The 25809-nt window shown below is 46.4% G+C and overlaps 1 protein-coding gene across 1 annotated transcript in view; it reads right to left on the bottom strand.

Moving 5' to 3' along the window:
* Window positions 1-25809, bottom strand: part of MAPK1 (mitogen-activated protein kinase 1) — an 87923-nt gene that overhangs the window by 6146 nt on the left and 55968 nt on the right. The window contains exons 4-7 of the mRNA XM_036874241.1: window positions 19518-19634; window positions 12249-12363; window positions 11850-11981; window positions 1765-1874 (exon numbers count right to left, since the gene is read on the bottom strand). Of these exons, the coding sequence (XP_036730136.1) occupies window positions 1765-1874; window positions 11850-11981; window positions 12249-12363; window positions 19518-19634 (474 nt within the window). The remainder of the gene's footprint in view (window positions 1-1764; window positions 1875-11849; window positions 11982-12248; window positions 12364-19517; window positions 19635-25809) is intronic.

Genomic DNA, 25809 nt, shown 5'->3' with positions numbered 1-25809 from the left:
ATTCACTGCTCCACAGAAAGACCACGGCTCAGGCTCTGGAACTGAGACGGCAGGACTGGCACCTGTGATGAGCAGCCCTGTGCTGCGCCCCAGTCCCGGAAGTGCACCTCCCGAGAGCCCTGAACCAGTGAGAGGGAGCGTCCCCACATGATTCTCCAATGTCTTCAGGCACTGCATGCACATGGCAGCCACAGGAATCTGCTGTGATGGGAGGGCTGCTGCTGGTGGTGGTATGTGTACACAATCAAGACCTTCAATACTTGAATAAATGCATTTGATTACATACATTACGGTTATCTTTATATGAAGAAATATTATGGAGCCATTAAAAAATGAAGCCGCAAGCAAGGTGAAAATCATGGCAAAATGCCCATATTTGTGTTAAACAGAATGAATTCTACTTTATTTTTAAAATTTAGATATAGAAATATAAGACTGAGAAGGAAACACTCCAAAATTTTAATAATGATAACTGCATAACAAGACTACAAAGTGATCTTTCTTGTCTTTTTCTGCAAGTTTTCGCTTTTTTTTAGTATACTCTCTATAAATAACCAGAAAGCTAATACTGTCTATTCATATCAAAAAACCTCCATGCATACTCAATGATAAAAGATGTAATTAGTCAGTTAATATTTTGATTTGTAAGTACCCGCCCCCAAATGAATGCAATGTTACAGAACCTGATGACGATACAGCTGTTACCAGGCACCCCAGACCTTATCCGTGTCACCCTCACACCAGGTATTAAGGGGAAGGAAACGTGCACCCCAAACTCTGCGCTAGGCCCTGGCCTCTTGAAAGGGGGAAAAGAGAAAAACAAGCAGCTCCCCTCCCTGAAGGAGGGCTCGACGTACGGGACCCTACACATGCCACCCTTCTAATCTGCCTGGCCCCCTTGGGGTGTGGGGTACCACCCCAGCCTGAAAGTAGGACGTGGGGCTTAGGAAACTGCCAGCTCACAGGGCAGTAAGAGCCCCAGGTCCCATGTTCTCAGCTGCTGCCTTGTTATGTACCACGGAGGTCGCGTCAACTGTTTCCGGGAAAGGCTGTGGAAGGGGAAGCTGACTGATAAATGCTTCCTGTTTGATTTCCTCTTTTTCATGTAACTGCTTTTCACTTTTGTAGTTAGTTCTTCCTTTCCTCTTCCATTTCCCCTTTAACACACTCCTCTTGGTTCTCCCTTTTTTAAAAACAGGAGTGTGAAGGCTTACTGTCTATGCATTTGAGCCTCAACTAGAAAGATCCACATTTCTGGTTCCTACTGCACTTTCCTTCATTATCCTCCAGAGAACAAAGTTAAAAGTGAGCCCCCAGAGGAACCAAAGAGCCAAGGAATGGGGACTTTTGGACAGAAGATGCCCGACATACAGCACCTTCACCTGGATGCCCAGTGTGCACTGGAGACTCGCACACGCACCTCTGTGACCAGCATTCCTCATCATGACAGGCTCTCGTGTCTCTAGGGAGGCACATAGGGAGGCAGACACGAAGCCACCAAGCTCTGGTGGGACTGTCCTGGCTGACCTGTCCCCTCCTCCCCTCCACCCTCAGGGCGGGCCCTGCGGTTCCATGTCTCTTCCTGCCACAGGCCGTGACCACAGTCCTGGGATCCCTTCCCTGTCTGTGCTCCCCTCCCCCTCCACTTCCCCAGCCCCACCCTATGCAGGGGACCTAGAGGAAGGGGTTTCAGGCTGTGGGGACAGCACTAGTCTCAGGCACATGACGGCAGGGCCACTCAGCCGGGCGGGTGCAGGCTCTCACCTCGTCACTTGGGTCGTAGTACTGCTCCAGGTACGGGTGGGCCAGAGCCTGTTCCACCTCAATCCTCTTATGAGGGTTGAACGTCAACATCTTGTCCAGTAAATCCAGAGCTACAAAGAGAAAGGTTTTACAGAGGTGAGAAGCCAAAGAAACAGTCAATGAAATACTCTCTCGTCTTCCTGTTTAAGTCCACTGACCCACAAGACAACCGAGCTAAAGGAGCCCCCGCCACCCAGGGGTGCCTGTTCCATCTCTGAGCTTGAGTCTGAGCACCTGCTAGTAGAGACCCAGACTCACGAAGGTGATGTGCTCAGCAAAGGCTCCACATAGTGCCCAGGATTCAAGCCCAAGTCTGCTCCCAAAACCTTGTCCTAAATCATGGCTCTGCTCGCAGGGTCAAAAGCAGAGGTTTTATGTATGTACTGCTCTTAAGTCAACTCCAAAGTCACTTCTGCAATGGTCACTGCCTCCCATGTGGTTTCAGCCTCCTCCTTCCAGGTCCCAGCTGAGAGGCATGTGTAAAGCACAGGCCCCCTGGCCTGCTCTGCAGCCTGGCGTCTTTCTCCAAGGCCCCAAACTACAAGTATTCTCTCGACCTGGCCGGCAGTTCAGCCCTGACCACCTCTTTCATGTCGACAATGCAGCAAGGCAGCAAGTGCAGGGCCAACAGGAACAAGCCGGAGGCGGTGGCCATTGAGCAGCCTGCCCTGGGCCCTCTGCAGAGTGTCTAGGCACCACCTCAGGCCGCGAGGACAGCCAAGGGGCACGGCTGACAGCAGCTGGGACCAGGGTTAAGGGTCATGTGACAAAATGCTTCCTGTATTTAGTGTCAGAAGTAGGTTTCAATGAGGGAGAATACATGCTAGAGAAGACATCACTGTTCTGGTAAAGAGGTAACAAAGAGGGCTTCTTTTAAAACTGTCTCCTTTTATTTAACAATGCTCAGACCAGTGGTGCTCACGGCCCTGAGACACCCCTGAGAAATCCAAGGGCTCCAAGAAATAAATCTAAAAACTACTAGGTAATTATTAAGAACACACATTTTTAGAAAATGTATTGACACTAACAAAAACAAAAGCACTGGCATCTACTTAATGAAGCCTTGTTACTCATGGTAATAGTTTCTTATTAGGTTATCAACCTCGTCCATCTGCAAATGAGCACCCGACTCTAAGCTCTAGGATAAAGAACGGTGATGGAAAATCACTGTAGTCACTAGGAAATGTGCTCCCCGATGGAGAGCAGCCGGCGGCTGGCCAGGAAGTCGCCAGGAGAGAGCAGGTGGGTGGGGTGCCCCACTGCCCGAGGTCGGGGCCCCCACGTGCACATCCCTGCACACCACCCCTACTCACCTTCAATCAGGAGATCATCGATGTGGTACACTGTGTGTTGGACATGATGAGAAATTCCACACAACAAAGGACTTTTTTCATGTCCATAAAGTGAAGTGTGAAAACCAGTACTTTTTTTTAAAGCCCACATAATGAATTTCTACAAATAGTACATTTTCAAACTGGATGACGGGCGAACACACCTGCTGGGCCTCAGAGCCCTACCATACCTAACACAGGTACTAAAACCGACCTCATTTCCCGCACCCGCACCCCTCCCCTAGAGCTCACAGACATTTCCCCAAGGACTGCCTTGAGATCAGATAACCTCCGTCCATGTCAGGAGAAGCCGAGGGCCCAGCCACAGTCAAGAGTCTAACAGCATTATTTTTAAATTCCAAGTCTTGTTGATATTAAGGAGGGATGCACTCTAAGGCAACTGGATGCTCTGCAGCTGACGCACGCCTAAAACAGACCTTTCAGTTCCTTCAAGTTCAATCCTAGCCAACAATTTCAAAAGAAAAGAGTTTTTTTTTTTTTTTTTGCTACTTGAAAACTGACTGGCTCTCCAGCCTCCTTTGACTGCAGCGTTATTTCTGCACTGCTCGCAGCTACAGGAGGGGAGCGGGGGGAGATGGGAAGCAGCTGGCAGGTGCTGCTCCCACAGTCAGAGAGCCCGGCCTCCCTCCTCCCACATGCTCAGCATCCCGCTGGCACCACTCTGACGTATGAATCACGCTGGCTGTGCATATGCTTCCTTGGATGCAGATTTTATTTCCCCTAAAAGACTGTAGCCCCTTCAAGGCCAGGATGACATCCGACCACGATCCTGACTCTCCCTGGTGGTGGCCATGAGCCCACACCTCCCCTCTAACTCCGGGGGGTGTGCAGCAACATGACCCCACCCTTCCAGCTCATCAATCACTTCTTCCAGGTCCTGGGGCGGCTGGCACCCGGCTGGCAGCACTGCTTTGGGGCCATCTCACCTACCCAGCAACACTCTGATCCCAGATCAAGGTTGCCACCTGTCACTTCCATCCTCAGCTCGAATTTCTGAGCAGGGCCAGAGAAAAAGGTCACCTGTGTAGACTGTGCCACTGCAACAGTGCTTCTCAAACTTTCTGATCTCAGAGCCCTACTCTTGAAAACTACTGAGGATCAATTATTAAAAAGCGGCTAATTCAACTCACGATTCAAACAACTGCACAGCACTATCCTTTGAGGAAACCACTGCACTCAGTACGTGGCAGATGTGTTCTGCGTGCACTTATCCCACGCTGTCACATGGAGCACTAAAAAGACTGGCACAAAGGACAGCACACAACAAAGCAAGTTCTCTGTGCTGCTTCACCAAGGGCACCTCACACGTAGCTGCCCTGGTTTTAGCTGGGAGGCTGGCACTGCCGCCTCGCCCTGCACTGAGCACAGATGGCAGCACAAGGGACAGGGTGCAGGATGCCTCAGTGTCGTCATGAAAGAAGTTTTCCCCTCACCAACCCCCTGGAAGGATCTTGGGGACCTTAGAGGTCTAAGGAGCACACTACCAAGAACTGCTGAGCCACAAAAACTCAAGATCTTTAATCTTATCATGGTCCCCAAGAGCTCGGGGAAAGCCCTGGTCAGCCCTTCTCTACTCACATGGGTGGATCATGCCCTTCCTGCCCACTGGCCCTCATTCCTCTCAGCACATCCTTCTGAGAAAATCAAGATCCCCAGGGGTGACCTTCCTGGACATTCCTCCACCAGATCCACATGCATCCTTCTGTGGAAAGAGGGGACCCTCTCCCCACCCAAAGTCGATCCTCCCTGCTGTGTGGCTCCCCCTGCTGCCCTCACCTGGCCCAGTCCTTTCAGTCTCCGTGTTCCCACTCCTCTTATGTGGTCACCCATGACCTGAACTGGAGGCCTCTGTGCCACGTGGAGGTGCTGGACTCGGCCACATTCTCACAAGCCGTTATCTGTGTCCATCTCCTCTACAGGTTGCAAGAGTCCCCATCCCTCCCGCACTGCCCAGGGAAGATTCTTGTCCAGCTCTTTACATCTCACTCTTCACCTCCCCAGCCTCTTCCAGGATTTCAAATGCCATCTGTTAAAAAAACTCCTAAATCTATTGTCAGCTCAGGACTCCCACTCTCTGTATACAGAAACTCTCTGTAGGTAATGAAATAGGATACAGCTTATTATCCCATTGAGAACTTATATGTATGTATACGCATTTACAGGAGCAGTAATAAAGTCTGGAGGCTTTTCAAATACCAGGTTATCTGAGAAATGGACACAGACTTCTCACAAGAACAGCATTTTTAAAAATTTCAAAAAATAGGGGAATTCCCTGGCAGTCCAGTGGTTAATACTCCGCACTTCCACTGCAGGAGGTACCAGTTCGACCCCTGGTTGGGGAACTAAAATCCCGCATGCCGCATGGCATGGCCAAAAAAAAACTCCCAAAAAACAAAAAACGAAAAACAAAAGTGGGACCAAGAGAACAGAATTCCTCATCTTTCTTCACGCGCTGACAGCTGTCTGCTGGCTTTGCGCACCGGTGTCCCCTGCTCTCTAACCACACGGAGCTGCACTTGCCATGCGGGAGCTCTCAGGCTTGCCCGTGGGAGCGGTGACACCAGCTCGGCCACATTCACCAGGTTCTCTTGGCCACAATGACTGTCAAGGGTGTGGACACAGAGGAAGTGAGCGTCAGCCCCACACTTGAGCTAAAACTATCAGGAAACAGGTCAGTGTGAGCCTGGAGATGGTGGTGGCCATCGTGTCACCACGAGAAAAGAGGCTGGTTAACAAGAAAGATGGAACAGAGGAAGGCAACGCTGAATGACAAAGTCCAGGTTCTGGGCAAAGCGGCTACGCCCGGAATCCAAGCCCTGCTGGGCCCGTCGGTTCCAAGAGCCGGTGAAGTCCTTCTTCGGGCTGAGGCCAGTCCCAGTGGGTTCTCATGAAGTGGACGGAGAAGGCCTCAAAGAGCCGACCCTCCAGTCTGTGATGACTCACCCCACGCCCACAGCCCCATCACTCAGTGGGAACCACTGCTCATCTCTGGACACGTTTTGTAGAATTTCCCTGTGCATCTTCTTTCACACAGTTGAGATGATATTATACATAACAAAGGCTGTGTTATTTCCTCAGTCAACACTGCTCATTAGTATTTTCCCATGCTACAAAAACTTTGTAAAAATCACTTTTAGGGACTTGATATAATATTCCTTTGAGTAGATGTATCAGTTGACTCTGATCCATGAACAATGAACAGTTAGCGCTGAGGTTGTTTCTAACAATTTTTTAAAAAATTTATTTATTTATTCTCGGCTGCGTTGGGTCTTCATTGCTGCGTGTGGGCCTCTCACTGTGGTGGCTTCTCTTGTTGCGGAGCACAGGCTCTAGGCGTGCGGGCTTCAGTAGTTGTGGCACGCAGGCTCAGTAGTTGTGGCTCGCAGGCTCTAGAGCACAGGCTCAGTAGTTTTGACGCACAGGCTCAGCTGCTCCGTGGCGTGTGGCATCTTCCTGGAGCAGGGCTCGAACTCGTGTCTCCTGCATTGGCAGGCAGATTCTTAACCACTGTGCCACCAGGGAAGCCGTTTCTAACAATTTAACACGGCCCAGACTAAACTCTCAACTGCTAACTCCCGACTGGCTCCTCCCACAGTGACCCTCGGCTCAGTACCTCTCCATGGAAGTTGTGTGTTCCTGTCCTTTGCTCATGTATTTATCCACTGATGTCTTAGATTTCTCTCTGCTCTTTAAACACTAATAACATTAACGAGAAGTCTAACATTAAGAACTACTGTTCTTAACCCTCCCTAATGTTCTTAGCTCTCAACCTTCCCAGTTATCCTATGAGATGGGTAAAACTTGCCCCAATTTTGAGACGAGGAAAATGTGAAAAAGTGAGGTCACAAGTCTGCACTCAGGAGGCCTATCACAGAGCACAGAACCTAACCACCATGTATGTGGCCATCAACAAAACAGGACAGGGATTCTTTAAATTTTATTCAATCTAGAGCAAATTACACCTATTTGTCCACACCTGGTCTAATCTAGTTTAAATTTTAAACTTTTAAATCTACTACCTTTCATTTATGTTTGTCTCCTTGGTTTTGTTTTTTTTTTTAAAATTAGTTTATTTATTTTTGGCTGTGTTGGGTCTTTGTTGCCGCGCACTGGCTTTCTCTAGTTGTGGCGAGTGGGGGCTACTCTTCATTGCGGTGTGCAGGCTTCTCCTTGCGGTGGCTTCTCTTGTTGCGGAACACGGGCTCTAGGTGCGTGGGCTTCAGTAGTTGCGGCATGCAGGTTCTAGAGCGCAGCCTCAGTAGTTGTAGCACACAGGCTTAGTTGCTCCGTGGCATGTGGGATCCTCCCGGACCAGGGATCGAACCCGCGTCCCCTGCACTGGCAAGCAGATTCTTATCCACTGCGCCATCCTGGTTTGTTTTTAAAGCTTATGAAGATATTCTTCCCCCATGCAGAGATCAGAAAAATACTGAATGCTCTGAATATTTAGTTTTTTTCCTTTTTTAAATAAATTTATTTATTTTTGGCTGCGTTGGGTCCTCGCTGCCGCGCGCGGGCCCCCTCCAGCCGTGGTGAGCGGGAGCCACTCCTCACTGCGGTGCGCAGGCCTCCCGTTGCGGTGGCCTCTCCCTGTTGCTGAGCACAGGTCCTAGAGCTTGCAGGCCCCAGCAGTTGCGGCACGCGGGCCCAGCGGTTGTGGCTCGCAGGCTCTAGAGCGCAGGCCCAGTAGCTGTGGCGCACGGGCCTAGTCACTCTGCAGCATGTGGGATCCTCCCGGACCAGGGCTCGAACCCATGTCCCCGGCACTGGCAGGCGGACTCCCAACCACCGCACCACCAGGGAAGTCCCTGTTAGTTTTTAATAGTATGATTTTTAAAAAAGTATTTGATCATCAATTGTTTTGGAATTCACTTTGATGTGTGACTAGTGATTTAAACTGATTTTCTTCCAAATAGCTATTCAACTAGCCCAGTACCATCTGCTGAAGAATAATCATTTCTTCCCCCTCATGGGAGTAATTTTGGAGAGAATCCTAAGCTAGATTCCTTTGAAGAAAAATCTACACTACTACTGGTTCAAGAGACTCAGCAGTCAGAAATTTCCAACAAACATGTGAAAAAATATTCAACCTCACTCTTAATTAAAGAAAAACAAATTAAAATGTCACTTCCCCCCATTTGGTTGGCAAACCCAAAAGTGCAATACCCAGAATTGCTGGAACAAAAGACATGTGACAGAATTGCCAAGCTGCCTTTCAGAGAGACTCCATGGATTCACACTCCACCAGCTGCCTCTGAGAAGATCCCCCTTCCCCACAGCCTTGACCACACAGTGGGTTATCAAACTCTGTGATTCTTGCTACTGTGATGAGTGGGAAAAAAATGGAATTACTGACCTTTCAATGTTCGTATCTCATATAATAAATAACAATGAGTCCCTTTTCCTATATTTAAGAGGCATTTACATTTCCTTTTCTGTGAACTATTTGAGTTCACTGGGGTTTTCCCATAAGATCTTATGGAAAAATCTGAACAAACATTTTGGCTAACCCAATACTATTAACCAGACTTAAAAGCACCAGTGTTTCAGCTTGAAAGTTTTAATTTCTTGAGATCCCCGAGGTCTTCCATTCATTTCTTCCTGTTATTTTCATGCAAATCTAGACTATTAGCTACCTGCATGCAGGTTCTTAAATCTGTTTTACTGCTGCTGTTCTATGTCCAGGGCCTTAGAATAGACACCCATCTATTTATTAAATGAATACATTTACCAATGCTGTAGTAAGAAACTAGAAGCAACCTGGTGGCAGATAAATATGGCCCCCATTTCTCTGCAGCTCCTCCCACGAAGGGGTGGATTCATTTCTCCCCCTCTTGAGTCGGGCCTGACCTTGTGATGTGCTCTGACCAACAGACTGTGGCAGAAATGTCGATTTCTGAGACCCGGCCAGGAGAGACCTTGCAGCTCCTGCTCTGGTTCTTTTGGAATGCCGTTGCCAGCATGAGAAGCCCAGTCTGGTCCACTGTAGGATAAGAGCCAACGGGGTGCTAGGTGCTGTGAGGCACCCTTAGGCTACGCAGCATGAGGCGAGCCGAGCAGACCCGCCCAGCTGCACCCAGCCCCGTGGGCTTTGCAACAAATATGTGCTGGTCGGGTTTTTAAAATTTTTGGTAATAAGGGTCAATTTTAGTAAGATCCTCTTCTATATCTCATTTCACAAGGTGCCACATTAACCTAGTTATAGTTTGGTTTGGTTTGACTGAACTGTTTCTAAGTTTCAGGTGTGCAGCATCATATGGGGTGATCTGAAGGCCCGGAGTTGTGGAGGGGTTTGTTGCACAGCAACAGATAACTGATGTGAACGTCAATGTCCAACATGAGGTTGTGAAAGACACTACAGGCCACCCACAAGGGAACATTATGTACCCGTTCTTTATAACTAGAGAGACATAGAAAGGACCCAAGATATATAAATGAAAAACTCTGTCTTGAGATCTCAGAACCTAGTCCTACCAATACCAGAAGTATAGACATTCACAAAACCCTGTGATACAGGTACTAATGTTTTATAAGTGGGAAAACAGAGGCCCAGAGAGGTTAAGTAGTTTGTCCAAAGGATGCTCAGCTGGTAAGCGGCTGGGCTGTGGACTGAACCAGGGAGGTCTGGCTGCAAAGCCTGTGCTCTGGACACATGATGTTTTATGCCCATTTCAGCACTAAACTCCATCTTTCCACTTGATTCTATGTATAGTTCTTCCCCGCTTTTTCATTATATTCACCCAATACCTACAATTCAAATTTAACTGGATTTTAGTGGGGTTAATTATTATCTGAAAGAACCAATCTCAAAGTTCATGACCTGAACCTAAGGAAAATAAGCTAAAAAAAACCTCAAATAGTTTGATGCAAATTATGACTAACTAGAGAAAAGAGTGAGGAAACAAACAGAAGAAAAGCCCAAGAGTTCTGTTTCTTGTAAGGTCTTAATTATACAGTTTTGTTATGTACACACCTCTTAAAAAAGGCAACTCAGGAAATCAGATCTAGGTAGGTAACATGTTTGGGATGGACGATACAGCACACAAGCCAATCTAATCAGTAACACGTGCAAGGCATGGGAAGTTCTAATTTTGAAAATTCTGCAACTAGAATACATTATATAACTAAATAGGTAGAAGTTGTGCACACTTTGGTAGAGCAAACATTAAAGGTTATCTTGGGATTCTGATAATTAAGACTATTTCTTATTCTCTGATCTACTTCTTCTATACGTCCAAACTGTCTACCATAATCATACACTACCTTTATATCAGAGAGTTTAAAAGACAGTTCCTCTTATATCCAAAAGAAATTCAATTTTAAACCAAGTGTTTCTGAAACTTGGCTCAGGTCAACACATAAAACAAATTTAACATCTAAGTAAATCGTTGTTAACGTTAAAAAATACACATATATGTACACACACACACACATATATGCATACACACATATTAGAAAAAGCTAAAATCCAGTCAACAGCAGACTGGATGTAAATATTGTAAAATCACTGCACCAACATGTCAGCAAGCTGTTCTCGGGTTCCCTCCTCTGACCTCTTCCTTCCACTCTAAGGACCCCTATGATGACACCAGGCTCACCTGGACAACCCATGCTAATCTCCCCACCTTAAAGTTAGCTGACGAGTAACCTTACCCCTCTCTGTCATGTAACCTAACATGGATTCAGTTTCCGGGAATTAGGACACGGACATCTTTGGGCATGGGGTCATTATTCTGCCTACCACACTTTTATGACAGTATAAAGTTAAAAAAATAGCTGCCTAATATATTTAACAGGTACATGTTAAGCAGGAATGAAGGATAATATAATTATTAAACAAAATTAACTTATAAGATATCAAAGACTAAAATTGAATGTATAACCTTTCTATTTTATGGAACATGCTCTTGGAACATATCTAAGATATCTTCACCCAACCTAAGGCCATGAAGATTCTATCCTGGTTTTCTTCTCAAAGCTTAATAGCTTTAGTCCTTCTGTTTAGGTCCATGTTACTTATTTTTTGCACACAAATGTCTAATTGTTCCAGCACCATTTGTTGAGGAGACTGCCATAGGCACCAGTACAGATAAATCTAAATCTGAAATGCATTCTGCTGAGTGGAAGAATCCAGACATAAAAGGCTACATATTACATAATTGCAATTCTATGACATTCTGGAGAAGGTAAAGCCATAGGGACAGGAACCAGATCAGATGTTGATTGCCAGGGACTAGGCGAGGGAACTGACTACGAAGGGGCACGAGGCAACTTTTGGGGACGGTGGGAATGCTCCAAAACTTGACTGTGGTGAAGTTACAGGACTGCATACGTTTGTTAAAATTCAAAGATTTGCACAACTAAAAAGGGTGAATTTTACTCTATGTGAATTATTCTGTGATAAACCTGACTTTCAAAATGATCAAATGACAAGATGACCTTAAAAAAACTGAACTTAATCCAAGTTAAAAAGTAGCAAAGGAACTAAAATGTGGAAAACTAAACAGTCACCTCCAGACTCCCTTACCCTATGGCCACCGCTCCTAAATAAGAGGGAAGAAAGCAATGAAGAGTGAGCACCAAATAAGGCATTATCCAACAGCCATAGACTAGTGACCTACTGCTTTAATGAATAAGACAAAGAAACAAATAAAAGCTAAGCCTAAGAAAAATAATCAATGAAATCACATTTACCTTTGGAGTCAGCATTTGGGAACAGCCTGTTCCATGGCACCTTATTTTTGTGCGGAAGAGAAAGCAAATAGTTTCTAGCTTTTAAATTTATTATACAATTCAGGTCTTCCTGGGATGGGGATCCAAGAATACCTATCAGATAAAATAATCAGCTGTTAATTATCAAGACCAAGGTAAACCAACTGCACACCATCAGCAGTGGGGCGGAATGGGCACTGACATTCAATGTCTTCTCACTACCTCCCAATGCTTTTTACAAAGTCCTTAATGTTTTAAATCAAGGAAGATTAAAAAAAAGCTCATGTCCATCACAGGTTGAAGAGTTGCTGGAACTCTTCTGAATTTCATGAGGGTACTCTGATGTACACAGTGGGTCCCCAGAATGCTCAGGAACCTTACCCAGAATGTGGTTCAGCTGGTCGAGGTAATGCTTCCCCGGGAAGATGGGCCTGTTGGAGAGCATCTCTGCCAGGATGCAGCCTACAGACCAAATATCAATGGACTTGGTGTAGCCCTGTAGTGGAAAGGAGAGAAGATGGAGAATGACCTCTGCTGTTCCATGACACAACGAGACCTTTCTGCATGACAGGCACAGGGCTGCTGGAGTGTCAGCTTCTCCTCTGGCTCTATAATTCAGAAATAAGAGACCACGGAGAGACAAGTATCATTTGGCTTTCTTATAAGACACTAAACAACCCAGATTGCTTGATTTTATTTCTCTCTTCAAAGTTGATTAACTTGTTATTAAGTTAGAATTTTTGCAGTATACTTCATTTCTTTTTTCAAATGATTTGAGAGAAAGAATCAGAATCCTTGTAAGCTGAAGCTGGAAAAAGAAAAAAGTAGAAACAACCACTGATTGCTTTAGGACATTTGTGGCCCACTTACTCATTTTGGAAACCTGGACTTCCCTGGTGGTGCAGTGGTTAAGAATCTGCCTGCCAATGCAGGGACACGGGTTTGAGCCCTGGTCCAGGAAGATCCCACATGCCACAGATCAACTAAGCCCGTGCGCCACAACTACTGAGCCTGCACTCTAGAGCCCGTGAGCCACAACTACTGAAGCTCGGGCGCCTAGAGCCCATGCTCCGCAACAAGAGAAGCCACCACAGTGAGAAGCCCGTGCACCGCAACAAAGAGCAGCCCCCACTTGCCACAACTAGAGAAAGCCCGCGCGCAGCAACGAAGGCCCAAAGCAGCCAAAAAATAAAAATAAAAAGTAAATAAATTAATTATAAGGGGGGGGCATTGCTACATTTCCAGAATATCTTTATCCATTTTGAAAATCTTTAAAAACAAAACACAACAATTACCCATGATCTCTGCCAAAAAGAAGCACGTGCCGGCACCATCATGTCTCACTGACCCCATTGCTTATCTCCTTTTTCTATTCATTTTTCAGGTATATTTTTTCTTTTAAAGGAATTCAGTGAAAAGACATGGAAGAATTATCATACAACAGTAAAAAAAAGATGTTACTATATAACTTGAGTTTTATGGAGAATGCTTAGGTATAGTGATAAATAGAAGAAGAAATGTGGAGAACAGCTAGAGGGAAAAAAATTTATCCAAATATTAAAGTTTATGGAAACATAGCAAAGTATTTTTTGAAAATCAAAGAATTAATGATCAGATCTACAGCTCTGATAAAATGGGTTGAACTTCAAAACAATTATCTTCAATAAATTACAGAGATTTAAAGTATCTCCCCACAATTTCCTACTAGATTGATTGATTGATTCATTCATTTATTTATGGCTGCGTTGGGTGTTTGTTGCTGCACGCAGGCTTTCTCTAGTTGCAGCGAGCGGGGGTTACTCTTTGTTGCCGTGCGCGGGCTTCTCATTGCAGTGGCTTCTCTTGTTGCGGAGCATGGGCTCTAGGCACATGGGTTTCAGTAACTGTGGCATGTGGGCTCTAGAGCGCAGGCTCAGTGGTTGTGGTGCATGGGCTTAGTTGCTCTGTGGCATGTGGGATCTTCCCGGACCAGGGCTCGAAGCTGTGTCCCCTGCCTTGGCAGGCGGATTCTTTTTTTTTTTTTTAATTAATTAATTATTTATTTATTTTTAGCTGTGTTGGGTCTTCGTTTCTGTGCAAGGGCTTTCTCTAGTTGCGGCAAGCGGGGGCCACTCTTCATCGCGGTGCACGGGCCTCTCACTATCACGGCCTCTCTTGTTGCGGAGCACAGGCTCCAGACGCGCAGGCTCAGTAGCTGTGGCTCACGGGCCCAGCTGCTCCGCGGCATGTGGGATCTTCCCAGACCAGGGCTCGAGCCCGCGTCCCCTGCATTGGCAGGCAGATTCTCAACCACTGCGCCACCAGGGAAGCCCTGGCAGGCGGATTCTTAACCACTGCGCCACCAGGGAAGTCCAACGTGGTAATTATTATTACTATAATTAACAGTAACTATAACCATAATGATGGTGGAGACCTGGAGGACGCCATCTTAACCAAAAGATCAACATGAACTTCACCGATACCGACACAAACCAGGTATGCCTCCTGATATGACAGATGATGCGCTGAGAAGAAAACACTCTTTCTGTGGTATTCATGCCCAAAATGCATGACACAAAACTGAGGCACATGCTACAAGTAGCTGACCCGCACCCTTCAAAAACATCAAGGTTGGGCTTCCCTGGTGGCGCAGTGGTTGAGAATCTGCCCGCCAATGCAGGGGACATGGGTTTGAGCCCTGGTCTGGGAAGATCCCACATGCCGCAGAGCAACTAGGCCCGTGAGCCACAACTACTGAGCCTGCACGTCTGGAGCCTGTGCCCCGCAACAAGAGAGGCCGCGACAGTGAGAGGCCCACGCACCACGATGAAGAGTGGCCCCCGCTTGCCACAACTAGAGAAAGCCCTAGCATAGAAACGAAGACCCAACACAGCCAAAAAAAAAACACATCAAGGTCAAGAAAGGCTGAGGAACTATTTCAGATTAAAGGCGACTAAAGCAACAATGCAACGTGTGAGCCTTGCACACATATCGAGAAAAGCTATAAAGGTTATTATTGGGACAATATCCAAAATCTGAATATAAACGGGGCATTACTGTTGGATCAGTGTTAATTTTCCCACTTTTGATTACTATACTACGGTCACGTGAAAGAACACCCTTCTTTCTCACCTCCACTGTTGCCGCTCTGGGCTGGACAAGTCTTTGTTGGGGGGCTGGCCTGCGCACCTCAGGGTGCTCGCTACTGCTCTGACCTCTCACTGTTTGATGCCGGCAGCACCTCCCCTACTGGTTGTGAGAACAAAAAATGTCTCTAAACACAACCAAATGTCCTCAGGGAACATTCAAACTACTGTTCTAAGGACACAAACGCTGAAATGCTTAGTGCTAAAGGTGCACATATACAATCCATTCTCAAATGACTCACAAAAACAGGCACACAGAGAGAGAATGAAAAAGCAAATGGGACAAAACATAAAGAGCTAGTGAGTGTGCATCTGAGGTGAAGGGTGGACAGTTCCAGCCAGCAGCTCTGTGAGGCGGCTTCCCTCTGCTTTAATACGACTGTGATTCTGTTTTCCTCTTCACTCATTCTCTCACGTGTACAGATTTTTCTAGAGGTTACATGACATTACAGGATATTATACGTGAAATGTGACAATAGTGAACCGTGCTTCCCTAATGCTCTGTGTTACAGAATCACACATGGGTGTCGGTGTCAGGAAGAGCAATGGATGCCATGGTTTCAGATTTCATGTGGCAATTAGCCTTTCCTCTGCTGGGTTTTGGTGTGGTATCAATGAAGAGCCAAGAGTAGCTGAAAAGACTACTAACTCTCCCTTTCCGAGCTTCGTGCGAAGACTTCACTAACTCTTCACTAACTTCATCAAAACAACATATCTGACAGACTGAATGCAGAACCAGGTTGAGAATCCAGCAGTGTTCAAATCAAGCCAGACGCTGAAAAGATTTGCAAAGGTGAGAACACCACTCTTCTCACCAAAATGTTTTTGTTGTGGAAAATAAACATTTTTTAAATGAGAACTAACTTTTTTTTTTTTTAAACAGCTTAAATTTTTATTTATTTATTTTTGGCTGTGTCGGGTCTTCGTTTCTGCGCGAGGGCTTTCTCTAGTTGCGGCGAGCGGCGGCCACTCCTCATCGCGGTGCGCGGGCCTCTCATTATCACCGCCCCTCTTGTTGTGGAGCATGGGCTCCAGGCGCGCAGGCTCAGTAGTTGTGGCTCACGGGCCCAGTTGCTCCGCGGCATGTGGGATCCTCCCAGACCAGGGCTCGAACCCGTGCCCCCCGCATCGGCAGGCAGACTCTCAACCACTGCGCCACCAGGGAAGTCCCGAGAACTAACTTTTTAACATTTATTTTAATATAAATTAATTTAAGAGTTAATAAATACTTTAAAAAGTTTCAGTTTTGGGGCTCCAAACTGGTGGCTCAGCAGTTAAGAATCTGCCTGCCAATGCAGGGGACATGGATTCGAGCCCTGGTCTGGGAAGATCCCACATGCCACGGAGCAACTAAGCCCATGCGCCAGAACTACTGAGCCTGCGCTCTAGAACCTGTGCGCTGCAACTACTGAGCCCACATGCCCTAGAGTCCATTCTCCACAACAAGAGAAGCCCCTGAAATGAGAATCCCGCGTACCACAATGAAGATAGCCCCTGATCGCCACTAGAGAAAGCCTGCACACAGCAACAGACCCAACGCAGCCAAAAAAAAAAAAAAGTTTCAGTTTTAATTTCTATATAGTAAATATTGATAGATAAAACCCACATAAAGAAAACCCGCTTGGGGTCTTGGATAAATTTTTAGACATTCAGACACTGAAGGAGTCTTGAGAACAGAATGTTTGAGAACCCCTGCCTTTTCTTTTCTTGCAATGCTTCTGTGAATTGAAAATTCTATCAAAATGATATGTTACAAATACACACACACAGAGCGCTCTAGCTGGCCAAAGCTGGGACAATGAGTATAAAAAAAAAAGAAGATAATGGACAGCAAACAAACAAAAACCCCCACAGCCACCATGAGTCCATAATCATGTTTTCAAAACAAAGACAGGGGTCAGAGGAAGAGAAAGAGAAAAGGGGGAAACCTCTTCTTCACAGATGAATGCCAGCCCATCGATGTAAAAGGAACAATCAATTTAGAAAATCACGTTTTGCAGTGGAGACAATGGTCCTCAAGGGCACACCCCTGGAGGAGAGGCTGCCAGGAAACAAGAGGAGCCACACAGATGGCTTTCAAGACTCTGTGGGGTTTGTGCCAGAAAAGTGTGACCCAAACCTAATCAGGAGGAGCCAGTCCCAAGAATTCAGAAAGAGACCCGCTGGGCACAACACCACCTCTGCGCTCTGCCAAGTATTCCGTGTCATGGAGAAGCCAGGAAGGCGGGAGGACTGTCCCAGATGGGGCACGTGTGAAACCCGATTAGATCATGGGCTGAAAACCACTCACAAACAGCTGTGAAAAACTTTGGCAGTGGAGGACACACACACACAACTGGGATGGCACTGAATGAGCGCCGGCCGTCACAGGCGCTCACAGGGTACCGCGGCTGTGGGGAAGCACACCACCTTTTCGGGAGTATTAGTGAACTCCTAGCATCAGTCGAGGTGTGCAGTGCTGGTTTATGTTGGTGAAGTGTCAAGAGGGTTTGACACAAGGGAAGAGAGAGAAGAGACAGGGGAGAGAGAGGGAGGCAGAAGATGTCAACAGCTCCTGCTGTAAGGGGAACATGGGTGTTCACTGGACTCTCTTCTGTGGGTGTGAAAATGTTCTAAATCAATAAAAAAGAAAATCCTGAATACATTGCTGTAAGTAACATTCTCAGGCTAGAGGTGCTATAAATAAAAAAGGATTCAAACTCAGTTTTGACTATAGTTAACTCTGCAAAAACAGAGGTCACCCTCTTGGCTACTTCCCCCTGGAGGGTGGCCAAGAAGTGAAGACAGGGGAGCGGCTCAAGTGGGGACGGATGCTGTAAGACCACAAGGCCCCAGGACGCAAAGGACAGCTTTCCTTCCAGCTGGCAGGCTCTGCTGCACACACGGGCGCCTCTGGCGTGGAGCGGCTGTCACATGGCCCGTCTGTCCATAGCAAGAACCTGTTGTGTGGGATTGTCGTACAGAATTATGAGAGAATCAACACAACATTTTCTCCTTTGAAACATCTGTTACACCAAATCCTTCTTTACAATGGAATTTATTTTAATGGAATTTTACTTCCATAGCTAAACTAAACACAGGTATGATATCAAGAATAACTAACTGCTTTAAACAAATTCAGTTTCCTCACAAAAGCAACCTACATCCCAAGCCCTTTCACTTGTAAAGAATGGAGGAAGAGAATGCAGCCTGTGGGCTAATTACACCTGTTCTTTTCATTCCCACGAAGCCTCTCAGGATGATTTCTGGTTCCTACACCTGAATGAACATGGGGTCCAAAGTCTATTTTTATAGCTTTTTTTCCTTTCTTTTTTTTTTGGTTGCACTGGGTCTTAGTTGAGGCAGGCGGGCTCCTTAGTTGTGGCTTGCCTGCTCCGTAGTTGCGGCATGCGAACTCTTAGTTGCGGCATGCATGTGGGATCTAGTTCCTGGACCAGGGATCGAACCCAGGCCCCCTGCATTGGGAGTGCGGAGTCTTAACCACTGAGCCACCAGGGAAGTCCCTATTTTTATAGCTTTTCTTCATGTATATTAATGTTACATTATGGAAGATGGAACCGAGATCAAGAATCTGTCTTGAGATATGAGATACAGGATTAGATATTAGATGTCAGGTGCACTTAACTTCTCAAATGTGACACCTTATTCAAATACTATTTGCAAATGATATATTAAAAACACTGAAACTCCAGGACTTCCCTGGTGGTCCAGTGGTTAAGACTCCGTGCTGTCAATGCTTGAGGCATGGGCTCGATCCCTGGTCAGGGAACTAACATCCCACATGCCGTGTGGCATGCCCAAAAGATAAAACAAACAAAAAACAAAACTGAATCCCCAGAGCAGCCCTCACTGTTTGCCACTGTTGCTCATACAGTTAACAAGGATGTTGTACTTCACTTTCTCTTGCTTTTATAAATTTTTCAATCATTCCTTATGACCTAGACAAAGACCTTGTTAGTAGTGTGCTTTCGATCCAGATACAGGGGACTACCATTTGGAAGCAGGACCGTCATATAATTTTGAAAGAATTATAGCAGCTCCTATTTTTTCCACACCAATGTTTTCTTCCAACTATACTATAATTTTGCTAAAGAGACATTCTTCATTATCAGGTATGTCTGACCTTTACAGAAAAGCTCTGGTCCGCATTCACAGAAACACACACCGTATACAGAGCTCATCTCTGACACAGAGCCAGCCTGCCCCTGGCAGTGGCAGCCGCAGGAGTGAAAGCTGCCCCAGGTAGGACTGCAGGAGAGCTGACCAGGGGGTGGGACACAGACCATTCACTGTACCAGTGACCAGGGAGGCGGGCCCTCCAACTCTATAACACATCAGCACTACCCCAGCCGAGGGCCCAGAAGTTCAGTGTTGAATGGGAGACAAAGACATACCTTGGTTCTGGCCAGACAGGCCAGGCCTCAACCCAGTTGGAAAGAGACTTACTGAGTGGGAGGCTTACTGCAACTCATGTCCAAAGTTCTTTTGCCTCTTGGTTTTCTTTTTATGCAAACTTGGTCCTTACCTTGGAATTCAACATAATTTCCGGAGCCCTGTACCAACGTGTGGCAACGTACTCCGTCAGGAACCCTGTGTGATCATGGTCCGGATCTGCAACACGGGCCAAGCCAAAGTCACAGATCTAAGAGAGAAAAAAACAGGACACGTTCTTAGAGATTCTAACCAATTTAACATCAAAGCATCATAAACACAAAAAAGACAACAGCAGTAATGATGACAAGTAACTGCTACCATTCCTATGTGGCAGATACTTCTTGGAATTCTACACACTCACTCTTACCTAATCGTCACAATCTGAAAGGCAGCTGCCGTGCATCAGACAGGAACAGGCTGGAGGAGTCTTGAACAGAACACATCTTCAGAGGTATCCTCACCTCTCATTATCTGCTTATCCCACAGCAACCTTGCTTAGGCCACTTGACAAAAACTGTTCTGCTCGGAAAATAAGGTCACCCAAACCAGACCTCTCCTGCTGACGCTCGGGGGTGGTCACCGTGGGATCAGCTCCTCTCCCGCACTCACCCTCTCTCCGCAGACCTGACCTCCTGCTGGTCCTCCACCTGCTCTTCCTACCTCCTTCCCCCTCCACGTAGCCAAACCCACTCCCAAAGCTTTAAAAGATATTTCACATACTGAAGATGAATCTTTTTTAAAAAACAAACACCCAGCTTCTAATTTCCCCTGACTCACAAAGTACTTGCTGGCCTTTCGCCATTCAACGTTTTGGCGCTGCTCCAGCTCCAATGTATAAGGAAAGTAACTATAACATATTTAGTCCCGTACAATTGCAGGATATTTTAATTCCTAGCTCCTGGGGAACTAACCCGAGAAAGAGAGAGAGATGTTAACAAAGACAGGCCAGAGTCTAGCAGAAGGCAGCCTGGGAGACAGAGATCACTTTGGAGGCTTATTGTTTTAATTCACCTAAGAAGCGATAAGGGTCTGAGCTCAGGCCATAAAAATAGGATAAGGAGGAAGGGACACACCTCAGAGATACTCATGAGACGTAAATGGACATCAACCTCTGCTCAGAGATCCCATAGTTGAAGTTCTCGACAATTCAGAAAGATTCTGAACGCTCCCGTCCACCTCACCAGTGTCTCCCTCTAGCCTTGGACACTGGCATCCCCATGTGGCACCTCTTGACCCCACAGGCCCTGCTGCTTGCTTCGACTGCAGGATTCAAGATAAGTGATGTATCTGTGTGGCCCAATTTCCATCTTTTGACATACTGTCACTGCATCTTCAAAAGGAGCCAATGTCACATCTGCTTCCCCAGTCGCTCTTCCACAGGCTACGCTCTAAGCGCACCCTAACAAAGCTGCATGGTGAGGCTGTCTGGGCCCTCTTGCAGCTGACAGTCCCCTCTTGGCCTCCATCACCACCCTGCGCCCCCTAGCACCAGCCTCACCTCTCGAGCCGGCCAGCTTGCTGATGCCATCGCACCCTCGACAGTCCAGGGCCTATCAGAGGATCGGGCTGACGGACGGCCATAAGTTTTACAGGGGGGCCGTGGTAAGCTCTAACCTCAGCTTGACTGATCTTGAGGCTTTTGACATACCTGCACCCTATTTGTTTCCTTAGAGCCTATTCTACCAAGTCCTGTGAAACAAACTGCAGGAATACTCAGTTCACTAGCAGTACAATCCCTGCAGGTGTGATTCCAGCTCAGGAAGCAAGAGAGGAGCGATTTCTCCTTACACACAAAGGTGGGTCCTCTAAGCCATCCAGAAGTCACCATTTGCCACGCAGGACTACCACCAATTCACGTCAATTCCATGTGGCTTCAACTTTCAATACAGCCCACAGTTTCTCTTTTTTCAGGGCTAACACCTCATCCTCTGATTCAAGTTCAATCTAAGCTCAGCGCTTCGTCTGCCTTCTGCATGTAAATGGACACTTGAAGCCATACTCTGAGTCGTGCACTCAGAGGAGAAATACTGCATCTCAGCAGCAGAGTAAAAGCACCGCAAGCCCCTGACCAGGATCCCAGATCCTTCACCGCCCTCTACTACACTCAGCCCCACACAGCGTGGATGGGTCCAGACCTGATCCACAGCTTTTTGTGGGTCAGTGGAACCACAAAACAAATCCCAGATGAAAAAAAAACAGCATATAGGAAATTGCCAGCTCAGTGAGGCCAAGTACCGAGGCTGACGTCTCCACACACCTCTGGGAGCGTGGACAAAGAAACAGAAGCCACACTTTGGGAGGCTTGATGAGATTCTTAAACATCTACAAAGACAGGATAAGTGGTGTGAGCAACTTTAAACACAGCTGTGGCAGACTGGACTTTCTAAAGAGGGTCACACCAACATAACCCTTACCCACGCTCCTGTTTCAAGCTCTTTGGCTGAATTTGTATCAAGAGGGCAGGATCTATCTTCCCTTCTCTTGAATCTGGCCAAACCTTTGTAACTGCCTAAACCAAGAGAATATAGTGGAAGTGATGCTGTGAGACTTCCGAGGCGAAATCATAAAATGCAATGTGGCTTCTACCTGGCTCTCTCCACTGGGGTCCTTGGAACCCTCTGCCCACATTGTGAGGACACCAGGCCACGTGGGCTACACGTGGCTGTTCCTTGGCATCAACTGCCAGGCCCTGTGGGAGATGACTTGAGCCTCCACCCCCATATCTTCTAGCCGAGGCCCAGAGGCTGGAGCAGAGACCAGTCACCGCCCACCACTGCACCCTGACTGAACTCCTCACCTGCAGAAACTATGAGCTCAAACATGATTCTTGTTGTTTAAGGCCACTACATTTTTTTTTTTTTTAATAACAGATTTTCTTTTTCTAGGGCCATTTTGGGTTCACAGCAAAATTCAGCAGAAACTACAAAGAGTTCCCCATGTACACCTGCCTCCCCTGCCAGGCACAGCCTCCCCCACTATCAACATCCTGCACCAGAGCGGGACGTCTGTTACAGTCGAGGAACCTACACTGACACATCATTATCACCCGAAGTCCATAGTTTACCTTCAGGTTCACTCTCGGTGTTGTACATTCTATGAGTTTTGACAAGTATGTAATGACATGTATCCACCAGTACACTGTCATACAGAAATAGTTTCACCGCCCAAAAAACTCTCTGCGTTCTGCCTTCACTTGGTCTTTTTATCCTCAATTTCTTCTTCTTTGGAAGGCCACTACATTTTGAGGTGATTGTTACAGAGCAAGACACAGCTAACACAGTGGTGCCGGACAGGGTGCTTAAGACGGAGCAGCCCTCTCTGAGGAGGACCCACGTGCAGTGACACTGGAACACTGAAGAGATGCCAGCCATGGGAAGACCTTGGGAAACCAGAGCAACTGACTGGGAGTGTGTGAGGGACAGGGCCTTAGTCTGTCTGGAATTAGGGAGACTCGCTTTACCTGACTGCAATCTGATTCCTCCTCGAAATTCCTGAGTGTTATTTCTAAAACATAAATCACCTTTCTGGCTCAAAAATCTTTTAACCAATCCCCTCTGCCTAGTAAATAAAGCCCAAATTCTTTAAGCAAAGACCCTCCACACACTGTCTGCTCGGGTGTCTCCCACCACCACCTCTGTGCCACATCTGCTCCTACCGACAGTTCCATGCCCTTCCTGACTCCGCGACGCCCTCTCAGTTGAGGACCTGATGCTCACCATTGCCTGACCCTAAATACCAGCATAAAAGTGACCTCTTCTGAGAGGTTTCCCAGGAACCAACACCAATCCCACGAATGGCTCACTTTTCTGAACTCTGCTAATACTTTGTTTGACGTGTATTATATGTAAGCACATACCCACAATCCATGACAGTTAGCTGGATATATGCCCATCCCCACAGCTGGAATATAAGCCCTAGAAAAAGGCAATACTCAACTAACTTTTTATCTCTAAGTGGAGTGGGCTTTCAACATCAGGTGAATAAATGCCTTATTTCAAATGTTTATAGGAAGCATAGCAACTCGGGTGGATTAACTGGCAGAGACTCTAGTACTGACCACTTTTCACAGTATCTGAACTACTGATTATCTCTTAAAAGTAAAAACCAGGGTACAGCATTACCATTAACATAAAATCTTACATTAATACCTAAACAATAATGTTAAAAAAAAAAACTGCATTGTTCAGAGTGGCAAGATGAAGAAGGAAAAGTTTTAGAATTAGCAGCATTCCTTCCCCACGCAGAACGCTGCAGTACAGCTCCTTCTTTAAACAAGAACTAAAGCGGCAGTCGCTCCTCCTGTCTGGAAGCCATCAGAAGGGGTGGGTCCTGTGGCCTGAGGGTCGCTGTGGGCTGGGAGAACTGCAGCAGCCCAGTGGGCTTGAGAGAGGGCTTCAGACCAGGACACGGTCTAGGTCCGAGGTGAACAGGGAGTCCACGTGGGGAGGCGGTGGCAGCCCACCCAGGGGACTGGCGTCTGAGCAGAGGGTCCAGGGATTATATTGCACAAATCAATTACGTCACTGGAGGTTGCAAAATGGCGACTTCTCTAATTTTATTATTCCTTGCGCATTTATTAGCTGGCATTTATTTTAAGGAAGAGCCATCATTCATCAATTGGGGCTATTTTCTTACCCTGATGCCCAGATCTCACTGGGAAGACAGGGAAAATGTTTAATCCTTTCCCTTTAGTTACCAATTTTCAGAATAGTGAGTTGGTATAAGGAGGATCATGTTTCATTACTTGTATCCTCCACTCCTAGTATAAGGCATAGAACCAGCAGGTTCTCAAAATTTTTGATTATAATTTAAAAAATAAAGAGGGTGATGTAGGGTTTAGACCTCTACAAGATTGCACAACTTGGGACTTCCCTGGTGGTCCAGTGGCTAAGACTCCACACTCCCAATGCAGGGGGCCCGGGTTCGATCCCTGGTCCGGGAACTAGATCCCGTATGCTGCAACTAAAGATCCCGCACACGACAAAGATCTCGTGTGTTGCAACTAAGACCCGGCACAGCCAAATAAATAAATATTTAAAAAAAAAAAAAAAAGGATTTCACAACTCCATTCATGGTCATCAATGGAAAGCTCATGTGATTTTTTAAGGTTCCTTTAATACTACAACACTAAAAGCTAATACAGCATTAACCAAAAAACTGCCAAGGCTTCAAAATAAAAAAGCAGTAAAATTCATTACAATTCCATAAGAAGGAAGGTAGACAACCAGGATACAGTACAAGAAATATGACCTATCACTCCTACTTGGCTACTTTTTGGGCCGAGTAAATTCAAATTCTCATAAAACAAAAGCCAGCCCCAAAAACGTTTCATTTTGTATCTTTCAAAGTCCTCCTTCCCACGCACACCCAGAACCACACGTGCTGTGAGTCTAGCAGCCCGGAACTCCTCCTGGGGCTGCTGGGGGCTCAGTATGCAAACAGCGAGGACACGGACTGCTGGAGACCACACTCCCCTGGCAGTTTCACTAAAAATATGCGAGCAGAATCTCGAAATAGGGTCTACAACCCTTGCTTTTCTGCAGCCCTGAGAAATAAAGAGGAAGTCTACAAGGAGAGGGTCCCAGGAGGGCCCTGAGAGGCTGGTGTCTGCTGGGTCTCTGGGCTTCAGGTAACAAGTACAAAGCATGTTTATAGAGCCAAAAACTAAAGGTCTAAGACACTGAGAAGAGTTGATATCCTGAGGGCTCAAGACTAGAAAATACTTAGTAACACAGAAGCTAACGGAAAAAGGAAGAAGTGACATCATTACCTACTTGAAAATTCAAAAAGGACCAAATAACAAGTCAGTAAGGCCACCGATCACAAACTTTCTAGGTACAGGGCTTGTGGGACAGCATCACGGTCACCCCAAGGTCTGAGGATGTGATGGGCATTTGGTGAGTCCAGAGCTCCACCCTCCCACGTGCACCTGCCCTGGCTGTTGGACATGCTCCCACGGCAAATCGGTGACTCGGTGACACACCACACTCATCTCTGGAATGAGAGTCTCTCCTGAATATTCATGCCCATGTGGATGATGCACACCCCACATGGACATTTTTAAACGTGGGTGAATTGTACTGTTGTAAATATCTAAAACATCCTATTGTGTTTCTGAGTGTGTGTTAAATTGGGTTTTGAAAACAATGCCTGGATTGTGCAGACGGCCAACAACACATATATATCAGTGTGGGTGTCCATTTTGGTGAGCAGTGAATAAAATGGTCCGAGGTAAAGACAAGTCCACAAACAGTGAAGAGACAACAGACAAAGTAGTCTAGTTCTGTGCTTCTTCTTAAGGACAAGCATTTTCAAGCCAAAGTAAAAGTCAACTTTTCCCAGAAATATTACATACTTAAAATATTAACAATGGCTCTCCAAAA

The sequence above is a fragment of the Balaenoptera musculus genome, chromosome 14 (assembly GCF_009873245.2).
Source record: "Balaenoptera musculus isolate JJ_BM4_2016_0621 chromosome 14, mBalMus1.pri.v3, whole genome shotgun sequence".
Classification (NCBI taxonomy): Eukaryota; Metazoa; Chordata; class Mammalia; order Artiodactyla; family Balaenopteridae; genus Balaenoptera; species Balaenoptera musculus.
Note: the sequence above shows the minus strand (reverse complement) of the source record. Positions and strands in the feature narration are given on the sequence as shown.